Genomic DNA, 20,350 nt, shown 5'->3' on the forward strand with positions numbered 1-20,350 from the left:
ATTTCGAGGCTGAGACCAATATAAGAGTACCACAAAGGGGCAACAGACGCTATAAGTCAACACTGCCAACGTATAATTTAGAAACAAGGACTAGTCAACAACACATCAAGAAAGGTACCGACATAGCCGTTGCAAGCTCGACGCCGTCTCGCGCGCGGCCACTGCATCCCCTTATCAGTGCGCCTGGCCTCCGGCCGCCAATGCACGACATGTCATCCAGCCGCGGTTTCTAACGGGGCCTGACAGTGGCACGCAACGCACATGGCACCTCGAGTCCAGGCACATGCCTACCACTTTGCCGTTGTCAGGGTCCAGCAGACGTATCCGGCGGTGTAGGTGAGACAGCCGTCATTCACCTGATGTGCTTGGGCTAACCGAGGTGGGGCTAGGTGCAACGTGTGTGGTGGGGTGACCCGGTGGACGCTGCTAAGCGCCCTGACTGCGCCGCCACGCCTGCCTCACAATCTTGGAACGCGTAAGATTTGGGACCAGATGAGTCAGAGCTTAGGAGCACGTCGGGCGAGAGAATGTTGTTGCTGTTCTTCCTTGTGGTGAAGAAATTAATTTGCGAATGGTAAACGCTATGCTACGCGAAAATAGTGGTAGATCTGACGAGCTTCGCTATCGTGCGATTCCGCCCGTCTGATGTACGCCAAAATGATATATGTATATGGTACACGTGCGCTTCTAATTCGAGAATGCGCAACCCTAGGTCATGTCATTACAACTTCTGGCTGTCATAAATCATCCCCTCCCCTAGTCCACAAAGCCTAGTAGGCCAGGAACGCGCCTCAGACGCAGCCTACTTGGGCAGCTCAGGGTTCAGCTTAAGCTGAGGTACTGGTGGGCCAGTTCCAGCTCTCCGCCTCCGCTCGCGCTCGTTGAAACCAACAGGCTGGTCTAGTTGTGCGGTCTTCTTGAATTTGCCACCCAGGCTGCGCATCCAGTCCTCGCCCTCGCCGGCATCAGCACCGAGCCAGTACTTGGGCGCACCGCTGAGCATGACGCGTCCGAGTTGCCCCTTCCAGCCGCTTCCCTCTTCTTTGCCCTCTGCGAACGGGTTCTCGGCAAGGTCGTTGGCGGACGTCTGCATGTTGTTCGAGTTGTACCATGCGGCGGAGGAGGCGTTTGCGGCGATGTGTTGGCGGAGGCACTGGCGCGCGAAAGCCAGCATAATAAAGACGAAGTAGACGCGAAGAGCCCAGAAGCCAGAGATCAGCGAGATGCTCATAATGCTGCCGCTTTGGAAGACGGCGTTGCCCAGCCCGGCGCCAGCATCTCCGCCCTGTCCAACTGCTACGGCGTTCTGACCAGATTTCAGGCCGTCGGTGGGCTCCGCGATGATATCGACCTGTGTGACGTTGTGCTTGGGGCTGGTGAAACCCGCGTTGTCCTTCATGCCCGGCGATAGTCCGGCATTCTCGTCTGGGTGCGCGGCGAGCGTGTAGAACCACGCGATGCCGAAGAAGGCTGTGTATAACGCGTTGATGACCGAGTCGAGCGCATACAGGTGCGCCAGCAATACCGACTCAAAGGGACTTTGTAACCGGATGTGCTTGTACAGGAATGTGGTAGCGAGGAGTGCGACGGTCGAGTAGAGGTACATGGACAGCTGGAAGCCATCGATCTTCGCGCCGGTAAGAAGCGCAAGGAGGCCGTAGACTCCCGACGCCTTGTTTATGACTTGGAGGTAAGTAATGATCTCGGCCCCCGTCCGAAGAGACATCTTCTGGAGGAACGTCTGCGCGCGGGTCAGTCCTGTCCATTTTAAGGTTCAGATTCACTTACCGTGGGACGTGGGATATCGAGGATATTCATCGTGGCTATTATAGGGAGATGACGATGGGAGTGAAAGAGTTTGGGTGACGATGTTCGTTGTTGCAAGGCGCAAGCAACGCGGAAGGCCCGGGAGATTTAGCGCCCCTTTCAATACGTGCGAGTCGTGGTCGTGCAATCCCTTCATCCATGGATATGCTTTGTACCATGATTCGCGCAGACTTCATTCACACTGGATGCATTGCATCTGCGTTAGAATTCCATATCTCCTTTAGGTTTCATTGTTGCTGGTGTCGCGCCTACTATTTCGAGTCTCGCCGAGTCTTGCGCCAGCTATGACGCATCTGCGACAACATCACGCGGCGCGCCTTCCACGCTTACTATCACAGCCCAATGTACATACTTTGCCCACCATGTTCCGATCCCCAGTCAGCCCACGTGTATACTGCCATCAATTACACATTCCGAGTTCCTTGAAGATGACTTTGGGAACTTCAAAAACATCAGTTCGCCCTGGTTAATCTCTCAAGAGCCAGGGTGACGAACCAGCCAAATTCCGACTTAATTCTGGAATGTTGGTACAGTAGGGAGGCGAACAGAGACGTGCGACTCACTTGGGATACGACTACAGAAACTGGGCTTCTTCGTACCGCTCGTTGTAGCAAGTCCTTAGCTTCTACCTTGGTACGATGACGTAGCTTGAGATTCAGCCCTCACACCTCTCCAGCACGTACATGTCACACAACATTGCATACTGTCAACCGTGGAATGCACTATAAATTGAATCCCTTTCAGGTCTGTACTCAACACTGACCTTTATATATACCCATATTTCGTCGATCAGCCCCAACATGGCAGACTACCAACCTCCAGCGCCAGCGCTACAGGAGCAGGATCTCAAGGGCAAAGTTGCCATTGTCACGTAAGGCTTCACTTTCTTCAACGATGCCGCCAATACCATTTCAAGGGGATCAAATTAGTTGGCACTTTATTCTATTTCATGATGAACCCATGTTGCATCACGCATTCTATCAGCTTCCTATACCAGCCTGCCCTCCACCAAACCCCCCCAACCACCCACACCCCCAAATTCTAACAAACCTTAAGCGGCGCATCAAAAGGCATAGGCCGCGCTATATCCCTCTCCCTCGCAACCCGCGGCTGTTCCATCCTAGGAACCTATTCATCCCCCCAATCCGCCCATATCTTCGATACTCTCACAAGCACTGTTCGCGACCTCTACGCTGCCGCCGAAAGCAAAGCTCCGACTATGCGAGGCGTAGCTGCAGACATAACATCTCTCTCCTCTGTCGACACTCTCCTCACAGCGCTACATGATCACTTTTCTGGCGTACAACCCAGCATACTCGTGTTGAATGCCTCACACAATGCACGCCCCAGAGTAGGCAGCGCAAGCGAAGATGACATCACCGACTCGTTGACGGGCAATTTGCACTGGCCAATCATGCTCATGGAAAACTTGGTCAGACAAGGTTGGTTTGCGTGGAATAGCCGCGTCGTAGTCATTTCTTCCGACCGCGTACGGGACCCATCTCCCGGATCTGGATTGTTCAACGCAACGCGCGCGGCTATGGAATCGCTAGTGAGATCATGGGCGATCGAGTTGCCGCACAACTCTCCTGGCACAACAGTAAATGCTGTGTCGGTGGGGTTGACAGATACACCTGGACTGCGCGCCTTTCCAGCCGAAGCCGTGCAGGCATTGAAAGAGCAGCGGTTGCCGAAGGTCAAGGTTATGGAAGGGGGGAGGATGGGCCAGGCGGAGGATGTGGCGGATGTTGTGGGGTTTCTGGTTAGTGAGAAGAGTAGGTGGGTTACTGGGAGTGTGATTGCGGCGAATGGAGGGGCTGAGTGGGTTGGTGGGAGTTCGTAGATGATTGTGGATGGGAGGGGGTTATCTTCTTGTTCTGTGCTTCCAAGGTCTATGTGAGAATATGTCTCGTAACTCAAGAAGAACGATGGGTAATAGTTCACACTCGGTGTTTGGGCAAAAAATCATAAGAGTCGGCCTTCTTCATGCTATCGGTCGCCCGGTCAACAAAGCTGGCATCAATTCGTTGGTATAGTACATGTCTAACTTTCTAACGTCTCATCGTAATTCTGCAAGCCAACCTATATCATGGTCTTGGCTGCTATGTTACAATGGACATGACGTATGTAGGAGAATATATACAACTCTACCCCAAATTTACAATCCTTGATACATGCATTCATACAGAGCTCGTCTAGTTCACGGAACTTACGGCTTCGCTAGAGTCAGTCGCATACTGTGCTCGGCTTTTGAGAAGGTTGTTGACTTCGTTTGAGAGCTTGGCAGTTCGCTCCTGGTGTTCGGCTGCGAGAGAATCCAGCTTGGTGACTGGTAGATCATCAGGGTATTCGTTTACATCGTCCGTAGTTGCGGGCTCATCGGAAGCCAGTCGCGGATCGGTGAGAATGTCCTTCGCTTCCTCTGGCATGCCCGGCGGTACAGAAATGTGACGCTTCAAAGCCTCGACCTGGGGGCCGTCGACTTCACCGGTTTCCTCAGGCTCTGATACCATCGATCTTCTTGCTTGTTTTCTGGTAGTCTTCATCCGCTTCCTCGCTTGCTCGATGAACGAGAAGTCGTTGAGCGTTTTCTCGATCTGATCCTCAACGAGTTTCTTTGTGTGGTTGGCAAGGGCTCTGGTGGTGAAGACATTGGGAAATCGGTAACTCAGCCATAGATAGCATACCAGCATCTTGTGTAGTTCCTCCAGATCGTGGAGATACTTGCGTTCTACAGACGCGGGCCGGTCCATGACGCTGAGTGGCAGAGTGTCAAGATCCAACAGGCTACCCGACTTGCCTTCAGCAATGCATTCAGCGAGGTGGCGCAGAAACGCTTTCTGGGACGGTTGGCGCATGTTGATGGGTGCGGCACATAACATGATACGGTCTTGAATGCTGAGGTTTTTCACCATGTGAATGGCGTCAGCAATCGCCAGCTGGTCTTTTAGTGCACAGAGATGGAACCGAGGGTGTAGCTCAGAGATCTCATGTAGACGTAGCATAATGTATCCGAAAGGTGTTCCCGGGGGGAAGTAGTTGGCGAATCGCTCAACGATGAGCGACGGCGGGAAGAGGCCGGCTGTGCTGATGTGTTCGGGCTCACGCTTCATGCCCAATTTCAAGGCCGCGTGGTCGACTTGGTCGAGTGTAGTGACCCATCCTATAGTCTTCTCTTCAGGTTTCTTTGCCTCGACAGTATCGGGTTGCTTGTCGTCTAGGCCAATGGCGGGGTCAACGGCGCCGTCAACAATCGAAGCCTGTTCGGAGTCTGTAGTGACTGCTTGCTGAGCAGTTTTGTAGCGCCCAGCACGGCCGGCGATCTGTTTGATCTCGGAGATCTGCAGGGGTACGTAGTTCAGGCCGTTACTCTTGATAGTAGATTCGAAAATGACACGCTTGATAGCACTTCATTGGTTAGCATCCAGGTATTGAAAGTCAACATGACACACTGCTTACAGGTTGAGACCCATGCCGATGGCATCACTCGCCACGAGGTAGTCGTAGTCATTGTCTGGGTCGTTGAATAGGCGGGCTTGTTGAGCTCTTGTCTCAGGTGGCAAGCCTCCGTATACGATAGCGCACTTCTTGCCCGTCTTCTTCTCCACCTCGCGTCGCAGCGCATGGATACCGAGGACGGTGAAAGCAACGATGCAATCACCCTTTTCAAGGAGTGTGAGGTTGCCTCCCAGACTCTTCGGCTGGATCTGAAGTGGCGTCAGACGCTCGTACTCGTGTACGTGCACTTTATCGCCAACGAGAGCGCAAAGCTCGCGCATCAGTGGTACTGTGCGTGCTTCTCCGCAGAGATGAATTTCTTTGGCCTGTAGACCCATGAAAGCCTGTGTCCATGCCCAGCCCCGTTCCTGGTGGTTGATCATCTGTATCTCGTCGATGACAGCCACATCAAATCTGGTATTGAGCGGGGCCATTTCCACAGTACAACTGTACATGTTGGCGTGTGTGTCCTCGGGCAAGCGCTGTTCTTCACCCGTAACCAGAGCGCATGGCTTGCCCTTTGCATTCAGGCGCGTGTAGACCTCATGGGCGAGGAGGCGCAGCGGACCGAGGTAGATGCCCGAGTTGACTTCCTCCAGACGCTTCAGGGCGTGGTACGTCTTGCCAGAGTTGGTCGGCCCAACGTGCATGTGTACTGTCCGCGTAATCTCCCGCGTCGCTGGATACCATTCGGCTGGGTAGCGCAGGTCCGCCACCTCCTTCTGATTCTCCGCCTCGGCCGTCGTGAAGCGGCCACCACATGCTTGCGCATAAAACAGATATCGTAGCCTCTTCTCAAGTGTGTTCTTTCTCCGCTGGGCCTCCTGCACCAACGTGACCAACTCACGCGGGGCCTGCTTGATCCATAGGGTGATGGACCGCTCGAAGGTCGTCCATTCCTTGTCGAAGTCTTCGCGGCTTATTTGGAGTCTGTCGAGAAATTCTGGCGTGGCGAATTCCTTGTGCAGGATGTCTAGTTTGTCGCGGACTATGCCTATGGGTATTGACGACTTGGAAGATCTGGAATCGCCTCCTTTTGCAAGTTTACCCTGCTGGAGAGGATTGAAATGCGTCGTCTTCGAGGGCTTGGCTGGAGCGGAACGGTGTGCGGCTTGGATTCGGGGCAGGAGGTTTTGGGTTCGCGATCGAGAGCGGGCGGCGAAAGAGCAGATGAGACATAGCGAACTCCGTCGCGCCGGCAGCAGAGGCATGCCAATGGTGGGTATCATGCGGGAGAGGAAAGAAGAAAAGACAGAATCCAAAGCGCCAGGCGCCTGTACAAACGAAGGACGACAGGAATGTCCAAGTCGACGACGTAATGCCGAATAAAAAGTTGCCAAGCATCTACCACCGTAGTACAGTAGGGACCTCCGGCGGCGCCTGCCCGCCGCAGCTCGCGACGCAACTCTAGCTGAGACGCGCCTTCCTCACCACCGCCGCGACAGCCCAGCACCACGTGTGCCTCGCCCCGACAGTGCTGGCCCACACACGCCCTCGTCTGCGCATCACGTTACCGCTGCCGCTTCCACCGCCTCGCCTTTTCCCAGCGGCATTCGCTGCGATACCCCGCCAACATGGCTTCCATGATCGATATCCAGCGCGACCGTAAAGACACACCTCGAAACTCCTGAGGAACACGTGCTGATCGACCACATAGTCATTCTCAACTCGATCAAGCAGACGACGCGCGGCGACGTATGAAGCTCCCCCCAATGCGCCTGCACTCCGCTAACGGCTACCGCGCAGTGGAAGATACTCATTGTGGACGAGGACAGCCAGAAGCTCATCAACAACGTGGTCAAGGAAGATGACATCCTCAACCTCAACATCACAAGTACGCGACTCCGCACGCTCTCAAGACGCCAGTTCCTAACCTCGCAGACATCGAGCGCATCGAGGACCGGCGGCAGACGATCCGCGACATGGACGCCGTGTACATCATCACGCCCAAGCCACACATTGTCGACTGCATGATGGCCGAGTTCGACCAGCGCAGATACCGCGGCTTCTTTCTGATATGGACAACACTGCTGCCACCACACCTCAAGGAGCGCATAGACCGGTCGCAGATGGCGCGCGAGCAGATTCGGAGCTTCCGCACAGTGCACCTCGACTTCCACCCCCAGGAGTCGCACCTCGTCACCTTCAAAGACCCATGGAGCTTCCCCATCCTCTACCACCCCGAGTGCAACAACCTCGTAGTGCGCCACATGGAGGATATTGCGGAAAGAGTGGGTAGTCTACCTCTCCTGGCAAGCTTCTGCTGACAGCCCTAGATCACCGGAATCTGCGTCGCACTCGGCGAATACCCCATCATCCGATACTACCGACCGCGAGCTCCCACCCACGAGGCCAGCGTCTTGTGCTCACACCTCGCCCGCTTCGTCCAAGACAAGCTCGACATGTACGCGCAGTTCAACCAAGACTTCCCCCCGCAATCGAACCGACCCCGCGGTGCCCTCTACATCACCGATCGATCAATGGACCTCATGGCACCCTTCCTCCACGAGTTCACATACCAAGCAATGGCCATGGATCTGTTGCCTATACAAGACAGCGACAAGGTGACCTACCGCACCATTGTCAACGAAGAGGACCCCGAGGCGGAGGAGAAAGACATGGAGATATCCGACAAGGACAAGATATGGGTGGAAAACCGCCACCGGCACATGAAGGACACTCTCGACAAGCTGATCAGCGACTTCCAAAAGTTCATCGCCGACAATCCCCATTTCACAAACCAAGACGCCCAGAACGCTGCTGGCATGAATGGACTGAATGCAATCAAGGATATGATCGCTGGTTTGCCCCAATTCCAGGAGATGAAGGAAGCCTACTCGCTACATCTCACCATGGCGCAGAAGTGCATGGAAATCTTCCAGAAGCACAAACTACCGGATCTTGCTTCAGTGGAACAGGTGAGTTCCATCAAGGTTGGCCCATGGCTGTCGCTAACCTTTCCAGTGCCTTGCTACCGGTCTTGACGAAGACTACCGTAAGCCCAAGAACATGACTGACCAGATTGTGCGCACATTGGACGATGAAGAGATAACGCCAGCTGACCGGCTACGCCTTATCGCGCTCTACGTAATCTTTAAGAACGGAATACTACCAGCCGACCTCCAGAAGCTCCTCTTCCACGCACAACTGCCACCCCCTGACGGTGACGTTATTCGTAACCTCGATCTTCTTGGTGCGCGAGTCGCCAGGCAACTGAAAGAGAAAAGAGATGCACAGCCACCACTCTTCCCACCGAAAGCGGCCCCACCTCCAAATACTGAGGACTACGGTCTATCAAGATTCAACCCGGCTCTCCAGGACATGCTAGAGGAGCACATCCGCGGCAGCTTACCCCAGGACGTCTTTCCCTTCACTAAGATGTCACCTGATGATGTCGCCAGCATGGCACAGGAAAATACTGCGCCTGCTTCCCTCCGCTCCGCAAAACCGACATGGGCTAAATCGCGACTTGCGAGTGCGGAGCCCCGTCAACGCGTGATTGTATTTGTCGCTGGTGGTGCAACCTACTCCGAGGCCCGCGCCTGCTACGATGTGTCGAATAAGACCTCGAGAGACGTCTTCCTCGTCACCTCACACATGATGAAGCCGCAGCTCTTCCTCCGCCAAGTCGGCGATCTCAGTCAAAACCGCCGCAGTCTGCGTTTACCCATCGACCAACCGCAGCCTATAGCCCCAGCACATCTATTCGAGAAGCCTGAGCCTCCGAAGCCAGCACCACCGCCTGCTGGTACAAAGCCTCCCATGCCCGGGGGTCTGCCATCCGGACCCAGAGTCGCTGGCCCGAAACCCCCAACAGCAGCTATGGGTGCCATCAACCTCAATTCCAACCAACAAAAACACAGTCCTTCGCCGTCGCAGAGCAGTACCACGAAGCCCGGAAAAGAAGAAAAAGAAGGCAAAGAGAAGAAGAAGAAGAAGTTGCATCTGTTTTCTTCAAAGCATTAGTGAGGCTTGTTAACATTTCCTGCCAGGGCGCTGCATACCTTTCTGGCGTTGTTCTGCTTTGTTCACAGCGAGGAGTGATTTTGCTTCATTTGCAATATTTGCGAGCTAAACTGCATGGCATGGCGTTGGATGGCGTCTAAGAATATTGTCTGGCGATTGCCCAAGGTGTACAGCTAGAGACAAGTACTTGGGATTTTGCCGTGGGGGAATAGACGCAAGGCTGGTTGCCTCTACAATATGAAACAAGTTCGTCAAATCATAAATCATATCATTACTTTAGCCCTGCTATCTGTTCTGGCTGGCTAGAACGTGCCACGTCTTCTCAACCCACACACTCGATCTTCCTTCTTCTTCGATATCGGACAGCCTAGGGCCACACTCCTCGCTCTCATCTCCTCCCATCCCTCTTTCCCCTCCGACTAGTACGCCCATTTAGTCGAGTAATCCCTCGGACTAACAACAAGTCCCTTCCCCTTACTCGCTCCCCTATACACAGCTTCCAATATATCAATCAACTCCTGCTTCGTCCCAATAGGAAAGTTGATCTTGTTGTTATTGCCCGTGCCAAAGTCAACCTGCATATGCTTGTTCCGCCAGAAGAACATGACGGTGCAGGGATCGTAGATTTCGTACATGGCGTTGAAGTCGGGGACTTGCTGGTGGGGTGGGGCTGTTAGCGAGGTTTGGAGATAACAAGACAGGTGGGGAGGGTGAGAGGATGGGTAGGGAGGTAGAGGAAAGAAAGGAAGGAGGGATGGAGGGATGGAGGGAAGGGAAAGTACCTTGTTGTCGACGACGTAGATGACGACCCAGTCTTTGACTGCGTCTACGATCTTGTATAGCATCTCGTCCATCTCCATGCATTCGGGTGTGTAGTCGGCGCCGAAACGGAGGCAGACTATGCGGGCTTCTTCGCTGAGCTGGTGGGGGTTAGTTTGGGTGTAGTGGAGGGTCGCACTTGACAAAATAGCTGTGGTGGAGTTGATGGGTGTAGGAAACGTACGATGGCTTGGTCTACGTGCCATGCCGAGGGCAGGTGCTGCAGCATTACTGAGCCCATGGTGATGGGTTTCGATTGGCTGTGTTTCTCGGAGATGTATGAGGAGGTAGATTAGCAAGGATATCGAAGACGTTGTTGTGCGAAACAGGTGAGAGAGAAGTCTAGGAAAGTACGATCTGAAAGACCCCATCACATGCCCGATCTACTCCGTTTGCACCTTCCAACCCCCGTTTGCTCTCAGCTGCAGACATCCCCACCTGCACCTGCCCAAAAAGCTCTTTCCATGCACAACTACAAATCATTCGCCAGAACAAGGAAACCACATGCCATAACTCATCAGTACAAACACCACAAACCCAATCGCACACCAACAACCTAATCCCTCACCCCACCCGAGTAATACTCCCCCACACTCCTCTCCGGCGCATAATATCCCGCACCGGTTCGCTGCTCCAAACTCCCCGTCCGCTTCGCCACCATCTCCTGCACAAAAGCCTCGTAGCTCTCATACGGCCGCCCACCCTCCTGTGGATGTCTTGCCGCCCAAGCAAGGAACGCGGCTTTCTGTTCTTCAGCCGCCTGTTGCTGTTGTTCCAACGACAATTTCTGCTTCTTTGCTTTCTTGCCTGTGACAATGGGCTGTGGGCGGCCGGTTACGGGGTTGCGGCCAGCTGCCTCACGCGCTTCGGCTAGGAGGTCGGTGCTCGTGGGCTCTGGATGTGTGTGCTGTTGGGTTCCGGTCACGGGGTCACGGCCAGCTGCTTGACGTGCTTCGGCTAGGAATTCACTGTTTGGGGCCGGGGTTTTAGGGGTAGTGTATTTTTTCTGGTATGGATTCGATTTCCCGCGGAGCTTGTTGATAGGGGAAAGTAGGGCTGATGTAATGGAGAGACCCGCCATGCTGCTGTTGACGGGGAGTAAGCCTTCACGCCTTTGCGACTTTCTTCTCTAGTTGCTGTGGGTATCGAATTCTGGACCGCAACGTCTCACAAGCTGCCCTCGTAGCCTTTCGAATGCCGATGAAGGTTGCTGATGAAACTTTACGAAGAGACGTGGTCGCCAAGCGCTCTTTCTACTGCAGGTTGGCGTCGAGTTTGAGATTATATCGCGCGTTCCCAACTCTTTTGAACAAAATTATCCGACACTACTCTATACTTGCTGTTGTCTGAGACAGGAACACAACCTGGTTGGAGCCTGGAAGTGTCAGGGGTCTGGGCGGTAAGGCCTCCAAGCTAACCGCATTAAGTGCCAGCCATGAAGAACCGGTCAAGTGCCAATAAGTCCAGTCGTACCGATCATGAGCGGATGTCAAAATAGACCTAGGTTTGAATTTCGACAGCGAAAGCAACAAGCTATTAGAAGTGGCCTATAACTAAGCTCTCATCTTGCGCAAGGTACAAGAAGCTCCCGCCCTCCCAATACAGAAACCCGACCGGAAAGATCAGGGTGCAACGGTGCATCCGAGGCAATATTGACTATCGGTGTACCGTACGAAGAATCGAACAAACGTGAGAGTCCAAATGTATTAAGCGTGGGGCCGCTGAAGAGAAAGGTGAATAACAAAGACGCCCAAAACAAGCTGAACAGTCAGCCGACCAAATTACCACATCCTGCCCTTACCCTTACTGCCAGCTGCTGGACTGAGTGGTGGAAACGCATCCTCAGCATCCTTCCGACTCTGCTCTTCAGCAAGACTCAGTTGCATAGCAAACTCCAAATCTGACATCTCGCTCTCGTTACTTGATCCAGCAGCGGCCTTGCCCTTCCTGGGCGTGCTCTTTTGGGAGCGGGATGGCGGAGACTTCTTGCTCTTGGCATACTTGATCGGAATCTCAAACGCAGAAGGAGGCGTGGAGGCGGGTTCATAGCTGCCAGCTCCGGAGCTATCGTTGAGAGAAAGACGGATGGCTTCGGCGATGTCGGCATCCAGTTCGTCGTCATCCTTGGTATCGGGCGATGAAGGTTGGCCTTGAATGCTCGCCTCTGGCGTTACAGGCTCGCTCTTAAGGGCACTGCTCTCGCGCTCGATGCGACGTAGTTCGTCTGCCTCAGCAGCCTCTTGTGAAAGCATTGCAGCGTATGCTAGAGCCTCCTCCTCACTTAGTAACTCCGTGCCAAAACGGCCTGCCAAACGTTCGGCCTGCTTGTGACGCTCTTGTCTATCACGCTCCAACTCGAACTGTTCGTTGGCAATGTAGTTCTTCAGGTTGACTCTGCCTGTACCGGCGAAGCGCTCTGTGGTATTGTTACTTCCACGCTCGGCTCTTCGCAACCTGCGTTTACTGCTTCTATACTGATCGGCTGCAGAAGAGCTGTAACTCCAGAATCGAAGCTGATTGCCAAGAGACACTGCACCGCGCAAGACGGTCGGATCAGGATCCAGGCATACGGCACCAGCAGCAAACATGTTGATGCCGACTCCTTGAACGGAAGCTTGAGCCTGCACAAGCTGTCTACGAGCACGCGACGCATGTCGGGAGTGAAGCGTTGTTATGGGCGACATGCTCGAAGCCAGCGGATCCCATGCCTGTACCAAGCCGTCGTTTCCACCTGCTACGAGATAGAGTGAGGTAACAGCCACGCAGGATATTTCTGGAGAGTCGGTGTAGATGATACGAACAGGCTCAATGTTGTTTGTGTACTCCGACGAGCGCGACGTAGGCGCCCGGACGTCCCAAAGCAGCACTACGCCAGACTTGGTACCAGCAGCGAGGAACCTTGCGCGCTGTCCAGGAATGTCAGAGGGAGAGGCCGGCTGGCTTGCAACAGACATCGGAGAAGAGTAAGGCGAGGACGCAGTCGAGGCAGTCGAGAAACCAAGCGCAGGATCCTCAAACAAGGTCAAAGTGGCGAAGATAGAGACGTCCAAAGCAGTTGTAGTCAGCTGAGTGCTCTTGAACCCGCCGAAAGTCAACTTTGAGCACCTCCATTCTTCGAACAGAGCGGCTCGTTCCGGTGAACTTGTGCCCGAGATATATGAAGAGCTGCGACCACGAGGAACCTTTGTAGAATCCGCGCCAGGACCGCCGAATAAAGAGGAAGCTTGCGCAGCCTGAGGCGTGAAAACGCGACTTGAGATGTTCGTACTCTTGTCCTTTTCGTCAATCTTACATCGGGTGAAGCGTTTAACATCGGCGACGTCTCCCTCTTCAAGCCCGCATTCGAAGACCACTACGGATTCCCCAGCATGATTTCCGTCGTCTCCAGCAAAATCAACCTCGAGCGTTCGTCGCATATCCCATCCAAGGCATGCTTTTCGGAAATGTTTTGGCTGTTTGCGAAGATAATCTTGGATCTCCCTTGTTTCGGCGATGATCTGATCCTTGCTTAAGCACATGCCATCCCATGAGGTTCGCGGCGAATAACTACCGTCGACATCGGCATCGCTGTACGGGTCAGGCCTCGCAGTACGTCGGCTGGGCTCCACCAAGTTCCAATAGACGGTGCGGCCAGTGAGCCAACCCAGATACTCGGAGTAGTGCTCAATGTCGCCTTTCGTGGCCTGGCTGCGAGTTGGAAATTTGGTGAGATAGAAGATCTCGCCAAGGGCATTCAGAGCGACCGCCCAAATGCGGTTCTGAGCATAGCGCTTGGTTGAGTATTGTTCGTCGACGGCGATGGCAATGATAGGTACTCCTGGGCTGAGAACCCAGCGCGCAGTCAGCTCCCCACGCTGTACACGGGAGGAGCGAAGACCATCTGTACCGATGCTACAGGCACTGACGACGCCAGCTGCAGATCCCATCATCATACCAATCAAGCCATCCGAAAGCGTCGGGATCGTGTTTGACTTGGCGATCCAAACGCTGCAGATAGCACCGCCGTCGATGCCTAGCTTTGGTATACCAACTTCAGGCATAGCAAAGTCGGTGGGTTCAGCTATGAATCGACCACGCATCTCCTCGAGCGAGCGGTAATAACACGAGCCCTCGGGACAGCCCTGGCCATAGATCATGCCGTATGGCTGCGATATGTCCATAACATTGGGTCGCCCGACGACCTCTCCTGAGCCCAGACCCCACTCTGCGGTGCCCGGAAAGCGTTCTGAGAATTGGCCATAGAAGTGAGGGTCGCTCTGTCCCCAAGGATCCACTTTGCCAGTCATCGGATCGCTGCTAGTCACCATGCCGATATCGTCTGCACCATGGATGAAGCGCGGCATCTTCCTGTTCAAACCGGTTCCGAACGTGGCCTGCAAGTGGTTGATGATAGTATACGTTTTTGCATCGTAGGTAATCATCGGGGTGATGGTCTGCATCTGAGATGCGCGGGACGGTGTCGCAGGTACCTGTACAGGCTTGCCCCTGACCAAAGACCGCAATAGTCTCGTGCGTAGAATGTACTCGCTTCTCCACGATGCCAGCGCAGTGAGCCTGGTGAAGCGTCTCTTCTCTGATCGCACGACTGAGCCACTGCCCTCAAGGGCTGAACGAAAGGCGGCATCTTCGAGTGAGTGTGGGCCAGGGAAGTAGCGACCGAATGCCACCTGCCAGGCGTGTGGGGTAGTGACTACATCATGGAAGCGGCGAGAGACTAGGGATACGGCGGCGAGATCGTTTGGTGACAGGTGGGCGATAGCATGGATCAGAACCTCTACGCATCGTCAGCCCTTATTCGTGCATTCACGTTCCGCCCGTTCTTGAAACAATTGTACACACCATTAGGCAGATTCGCGATAGGAGAGCTCTTATCGCTGGGCTTCTTGTTGCTCTTGACGATCTCGAAGAGGGGCCCGTCAGCAGGCTTTCGCGGTGAAGACTTCAGCGCATTCTCGTATTCGGTGATCCTGTCCCTCGGAGGGGGCGAGGGAGACGCGACGCGCTTCAGTCCATCTGTTTCCACGGTCCCGACTGTACTCTCGGCCTCTGAACGCGTCGCATCGCGTGCGAACCCGCGGGGTTGTGGCCCAGACTCTCCCCGCAGCTCACCCGAGTGAGGCTGCAGAGAGACCTGGAAGTCAAGGCTGCGGCGCTGTCCATGCTGGGAGGTGGTGGCGGTGTCGAAAGAGGTTTGCTGGTACGAAACGTTTTGTGATGCGTTGATGGGCTCTGGCTGCATAAAATTTTGGGTCTGGTTCTTGGGTGAGGGCAATCGACCGAGCTCGTTGGAAATGCTCAGTCAGAGGATGGAGGCGTGGGCGAAATCTGGGTAGTTTGGTAACGTTGGAGTGGAAGGGAGTTCGGGGGGTGCAGTTGATGACTCGGTTTGCGTTGCCAAGTCGGCGGTGATCGATATGACGATCGCCACTTAGAACTACGAACGTGGGGGTAACAAATGATACTAACAGTTTGCAGCAGTGGGCCGGCTATCACATGGCGTGTGGAAACGTCACCACTACCTAGGTACGGCCTAAGTACCTGAATGTGGCCGGCCTCGTTCCGATAAGTTCCGAAGCAACAGGTGCACTGCCGTCTACTTTAGTACAAAAGTGAAACTTCGCGATATCCCCATCAATTGATGCTAATGTAGACTCCTATGAAGTAAATCTTTCCGATCGATTCCTGTATAATGTGCTATCATGTACAGGATCATGCAAACAAACGTTCAACGCCGGCCCTATGCAGACCCCTAGATTTTCAAGGAACGAAAAGACGCGAGTATGCAGCCACATTAGTCCTGCAACATACACATGCCGTATAGTTCTTCGAAGCCAACCCCACCCGACAGTCGTCGCACAGGCTCAAGCACCCACATGGCCACACCAGTACTGTCCTTGGCGACATCTGGCAAACTACACATTGCGGTCCTTCTGAGCCCATACCTTCTGCACCCGAGTCCCAGCTTCCAGCTGTACTTGCGCCTTGTGGCGCTGGTGCGCTCCGACGACTGAGAATAAGATCTTCCAGAAGTTGCTCTTCTTCTTCGGGCGACATGTTGACGCCGCCACCGCTCATCTTGTAGCGTGATGTTGTGAGGATCTTCGCCTCTTCGCGCTCAAGAGCTTTGCGGTACTGCGAGCGTGTCATGATATTGGAGCTCTGGAGGTGGCGAGACAGCAGCTTGGCTTCTTCACGATCCTCACTAGATTTCGGATCCAGAAGTTGAGACAGTCTCGAGAAGTCCATTGCGTCGTCAGGAATGGGTGTTGCTTCCCGACTTCTCTGGTAAGTCGCACGCGTAGGTGTTCTTTGACCGTCGTCCATGTCTGACCACTCGTCGTTGTCTGTTGTGGTAGCAAATGATACTACACTAGTCGTGTCATCATCTTGCGAATCAACATAGTCTCTGGTGTTGTCAACGTCATTCCATAGGCTACCGTTGCGCCACCAGGAGTACAGGTAGTCGTCAAGACGTTCTTCAGAATCTGCCCCGTTGGGTCCCGAATAGAACCCACTCTGTCGAAGCCTCTCTTTCGCAAAGACTTCGACGTCAAAATTCCGGTCCTGGCGGATTCGAGACCGGTCATCTGTGGTAAGCCATGACTCTCTTGCCAACGCTTGATCGGGGTGTCGCGGAGCATACATCTTATCAACATGATCAGCGTGGAACCCAACAGCGCGTTGGAGCCATCTTGGTCGATAGCTAATCGAGATTTTAGTTAACGCCCAGTCCGTGATCCTTGCGAGACTAAGTATAATCAACTTTGATATACGGAAGAAGAACTGGTAGGTCTGCAAGTAGCGACTACGTTGTTGAATCGCAGGATCATTCTGTCCAATGGCTGGTTCAGCGGATGCCTGTACTCCTCGCGTTTTACGTTCTTTTGCATAACCTGACAGTGATGTATCCGTTCTGACATCGTTGAGTTCGTCAACTACCTCGATGCCTTGCGCGAATGTGTCGTTCCTGAGCTCGGACGGGATGTCGGTGATCATCTCTCGTGTTCTTCTTCGCCGAGCAAGCAGTTCCTGCAGTCTCTGCTTTTCGAGCCAGGTCATTGGGTGCACATTGACCTTAGTCCCTTCGTTGAGAAACACGGCTTCACTGGCGGATGTCAAAATGACGTAGCCTACCTTGAGTATAGTAGTATAGAAGTCTTCGTGCCAATTAATAGTCAAAGGCGTAATCGAAGAAAGATGAATGTTGGCATGAAGATTGCCGTAGGCGGATGCAAATCTCTCCCTCAGAGACAAGTTGTCGGCGTGTCCTGCAGGTGGAGAAAGTACGGTGATGATGAAGGCCAGCAGGTAGATTAGTGCGCATATCGCGATACCCACAAGTATCAGCAAGTGTGGGATGAATCCAATTATGCATACAGTAGGAAATCTCAAGATTCCCACATAGTGGTCTGGATCAGTGACCATGGTTGCCAGACGAACACAGCTCCATGCGAAAGCTGACATGTAGGCAAGTCCGCAGATTGTTGTCGTGACGAGTCGCCATCTGGAGCGCACTCCAGCGATCGCCAACAAGTTGCTCATGAAGTGGCTGAAACTAGAGATGAGGGAAATCAACAGCACTTCTGGTGGTACATTGGCGATCTTGGAGAGCTTCGACCTCGGAATCGTGAAGGATGTGCCATCTGGAGTGAAGACAGACTTCGGTTTGAAGAAGCGTACGGAATCGACCGCTAGCGGCTTCGTAACGACAGCCTCAGCTTCTGCAAATGCGAGCGAATGTTCGAAGACGGTCATACCGACTTCCTGAATCGGGCGTCTTCCTTGCAGGGCGCAAGCCAAGGTATCGACGAACTGGCCAAATCCAAGGGTCACAAACATGGGCCATAGAAGCGATAGCGATCCAGAAGGCCGCGTGGTCGCCGGACCGATGGGCAACATATTCGCAGCTCGACATGAGCTCTCTGTGGTCTCCCAGAAGAGTATCTTTGACGTGACCTGCCATAGAAAGCCGCCTTCGCCACCGAAGTCTGTATCCAGCTGCCTACCATCCGCTCCGTACTGCATCTCTGACCAACCGGGGGAGGTTTGACAGCGTATCGCCCGTAGAGTGTTCTGCGTCTGATAGAGGAAGAGGATCAAGGGCATGATGTAGAGGGCGAAACGGAGGTAGAGGCGGTCGAAGGAAAGTGGAACGCGGCTGTTGGCGTAGAAGTGGGTTCTGTTAAGCACGATTGCCTGCGACGTCAAATCAGCAAAAGGTAGTAGTCGTAGTCATGGGAGCAGATGCTCACCAGGGCGAATGTTGCGACGGCCCATTTGGAGGTGATGTAGCTGAACCAGGCGGCTACGTTCCTCAAAGCTTGCCACACAGTCATCTCGCCCTCGGTCGAAATCGCAGAAGCTGCTGCAGCGATGGATTCCTGTACAAATCCCGCGCCTGTAGTCGTCATAGTGCTGTTTGTCATATTGGCCGTAGGTTCCGCGATAACGCTTCCACCCGAGCGCATCATGTCGCCGAGAGCACTAGCCTTGGAGAAGAGGCGCGGTAATGCCATGAGCAAGTCTGCTGGCGACGGCAAGAAGGATGTCGCGTTGGCAGACGCGCCTGGCGTCTGCATTGCGGCGGTTGCGGATATCCGAGGATAGGTCGGCAGGCAGAACTACTCGAAGGGTTGATTAAATCCAGTAATTATTGAAGCAGATACATGGCGACTGTGAAGACAGATGCAGTTCACAGCGATAGTTGGGTCAAGCGTCTTGAGCTTGCGCGACGATGTAAGGGTGCTGTGGACTTGGTGCGGAAGTCGACCGTGGAATCCTTGGAATGACGCGACCTCCGAGCCGTCGGGCTGCACCTGGGCAGCTGCATAGGTAAACCTCCGAGGTATATTGACGTGCGCCACACCCCAGTGGTACACGATTTCTCAGATGGATCACGACTGCTATTCAACAATTGCACAAGTGTCAAACATGCCATGACGAATGTCTACGGTGCGCCCATATCTTTAAACCAGGCATACTTGAGTTGTCCGATGATGCATTTCCACGTCCGTCATATTTCAACGCCCATGATGCTAGCGTATGGTACAATTATATGTATACACTCCACCGCACTGTCCATCTATGCCGTCTTGGGCTTCTTCGTTCCGTACTTTGACCGTGAGGTGATTCTGCTACCGACACCACCCTGCAGAGTGTTAGCCATGTCTTCCCATGATCTTTGTGCTCGTGAGACTTACCAGATCCAGTGCTCCTCGAACCAAATGGTACTTCACACCAGGGCAATCTTGCGCTCGTCCGCCTCGTACCATGACAACTGAATGCTGCTGTACATTGTGACCTGTGTACCGGTCAGTCTCCCTATAGCTCACCACTCCCATGTGTTTGCCATACCTTCTCCTGGAATATACGCTGTGATAACCTTGCCCGTACTCAGTCTGACCCTCGCAATCTTTCGCTCGCCCGAGTTGGGCTTCTTCGGCTTCGTCGTTCCCACTTTCAGACACACGCCCTTCAGCTCCGGCCTATCCTTCAATTGTGGCGATCGCAGTTTACGCGCCTTCCGCGCTATCCTCCCCTGTCGCAGGACTTGTATTAATGTGCATTTGTGTGCGCGCAACGACGGTGTTGGGCGGGCTGCGAAGGCCGGGGTACTGTTCTGGAAGGCGGAGGCGGCGAATGATGGCCGTATTGATCGCGCCGGAGCGAAAGGGACTGCGGAGAGGATCGAGGGTCGCGCAAGGCGTCGGAAAAGTGTGAGAGGCATTATGGGCGGGCGCTGTGGTGTGGCTCGAGATGTTGGTACTGGACAAAAGTTCGAGATGCAAGATGGTGGCTGACTCAGCTAGGATGCTAGTTGAAGGCCATCCAGCGATACAGACAGCGCACCATCCGAGAATGACTTTTTTTTCGTATCAATGCATATGCAGTGCTGATAGTAACAATTCAATGCGAGACAATAATGTACATGCCTCAAAAGACAGTATCACGGTAGTCGCCCAATACAACACGTAATTTGTTGCCACCTGATGGTCCAAAAGAAGGTATGGCGATGGATTGAGGACATAGATTGGGTGTCAAAGATGATTGCCCATGCGCGGGAATGCATCACGAACAACATACATATTCACCAAAGCACATACGGGAGTAAGGAGCTCTACGTCAACTCTCTACCATTATCAGTCTCGCACTAGCTACATCACCACCTATTGCAACATTCCCACGTGTCTCTAGTACGGCTTCTTGGGGCCTTGTAGACAATGAGAGCCTCATTTCAAGC

At 53.8% G+C, this 20,350-nt stretch overlaps 9 protein-coding genes across 9 annotated transcripts; 2 read left to right on the forward strand and 7 right to left on the reverse strand.

The window, feature by feature from the left end:
* Window positions 1-802: 802 nt before the first annotated feature.
* Window positions 803-1,818, reverse strand: J4E79_008805 (uncharacterized protein; the record flags this gene model as incomplete). Its single annotated transcript, XM_049357658.1, has 2 exons — window positions 803-1,741; window positions 1,789-1,818. The coding sequence occupies 2 exons, from the start codon at window positions 1,816-1,818 to the stop codon at window positions 803-805; spliced, it is 969 nt and encodes a 322-aa protein (XP_049207697.1).
* Window positions 1,819-2,627: 809 nt separating this feature from the next.
* On the forward strand, window positions 2,628-3,670 carry J4E79_008806 (uncharacterized protein; the record flags this gene model as incomplete). The annotated part of the gene is made up of 2 exons (XM_049357659.1): window positions 2,628-2,698; window positions 2,884-3,670. 2 exons carry the CDS (start codon window positions 2,628-2,630, stop codon window positions 3,668-3,670), a joined length of 858 nt encoding a protein of 285 aa, XP_049207698.1.
* A 352-nt stretch (window positions 3,671-4,022) lies between these two features.
* Window positions 4,023-6,536, reverse strand: J4E79_008807 (uncharacterized protein; the record flags this gene model as incomplete). The annotated part of the gene is made up of 2 exons (XM_049357660.1): window positions 4,023-5,235; window positions 5,287-6,536. The coding sequence occupies 2 exons, from the start codon at window positions 6,534-6,536 to the stop codon at window positions 4,023-4,025; spliced, it is 2,463 nt and encodes an 820-aa protein (XP_049207699.1).
* A 363-nt stretch (window positions 6,537-6,899) lies between these two features.
* J4E79_008808 (uncharacterized protein) lies at window positions 6,900-9,291 on the forward strand (the record flags this gene model as incomplete). Its single annotated transcript, XM_049357661.1, has 6 exons — window positions 6,900-6,930; window positions 6,983-7,020; window positions 7,072-7,159; window positions 7,207-7,556; window positions 7,602-8,243; window positions 8,290-9,291. The coding sequence occupies 6 exons, from the start codon at window positions 6,900-6,902 to the stop codon at window positions 9,289-9,291; spliced, it is 2,151 nt and encodes a 716-aa protein (XP_049207700.1).
* A 419-nt stretch (window positions 9,292-9,710) lies between these two features.
* Window positions 9,711-10,351, reverse strand: TXNL4A (Thioredoxin-like 4A; the record flags this gene model as incomplete). The annotated part of the gene is made up of 3 exons (XM_049357662.1): window positions 9,711-9,947; window positions 10,074-10,211; window positions 10,295-10,351. 3 exons carry the CDS (start codon window positions 10,349-10,351, stop codon window positions 9,711-9,713), a joined length of 432 nt encoding a protein of 143 aa, XP_049207701.1.
* A 315-nt stretch (window positions 10,352-10,666) lies between these two features.
* Window positions 10,667-11,191, reverse strand: J4E79_008810 (uncharacterized protein; the record flags this gene model as incomplete). The annotated part of the gene is made up of 1 exon (XM_049357663.1): window positions 10,667-11,191. The coding sequence occupies one exon, from the start codon at window positions 11,189-11,191 to the stop codon at window positions 10,667-10,669; it is 525 nt and encodes a 174-aa protein (XP_049207702.1).
* A 700-nt stretch (window positions 11,192-11,891) lies between these two features.
* J4E79_008811 (uncharacterized protein) lies at window positions 11,892-15,349 on the reverse strand (the record flags this gene model as incomplete). Its single annotated transcript, XM_049357664.1, has 2 exons — window positions 11,892-14,884; window positions 14,950-15,349. The coding sequence occupies 2 exons, from the start codon at window positions 15,347-15,349 to the stop codon at window positions 11,892-11,894; spliced, it is 3,393 nt and encodes a 1,130-aa protein (XP_049207703.1).
* Window positions 15,350-15,901: 552 nt separating this feature from the next.
* On the reverse strand, window positions 15,902-18,689 carry J4E79_008812 (uncharacterized protein; the record flags this gene model as incomplete). Its single annotated transcript, XM_049357665.1, has 3 exons — window positions 15,902-16,014; window positions 16,053-18,306; window positions 18,363-18,689. 3 exons carry the CDS (start codon window positions 18,687-18,689, stop codon window positions 15,902-15,904), a joined length of 2,694 nt encoding a protein of 897 aa, XP_049207704.1.
* A 503-nt stretch (window positions 18,690-19,192) lies between these two features.
* On the reverse strand, window positions 19,193-19,837 carry J4E79_008813 (uncharacterized protein; the record flags this gene model as incomplete). The annotated part of the gene is made up of 3 exons (XM_049357666.1): window positions 19,193-19,258; window positions 19,311-19,411; window positions 19,465-19,837. The coding sequence occupies 3 exons, from the start codon at window positions 19,835-19,837 to the stop codon at window positions 19,193-19,195; spliced, it is 540 nt and encodes a 179-aa protein (XP_049207705.1).
* Between the last annotated feature and the right edge of the window lie 513 nt (window positions 19,838-20,350).

Source organism: Alternaria viburni, assembly GCF_023758015.1.
Source record: "Alternaria viburni strain BMP 2772 chromosome Unknown scaffold_22, whole genome shotgun sequence".
In the NCBI taxonomy this organism is placed as follows: Eukaryota; Fungi; Ascomycota; class Dothideomycetes; order Pleosporales; family Pleosporaceae; genus Alternaria; species Alternaria viburni.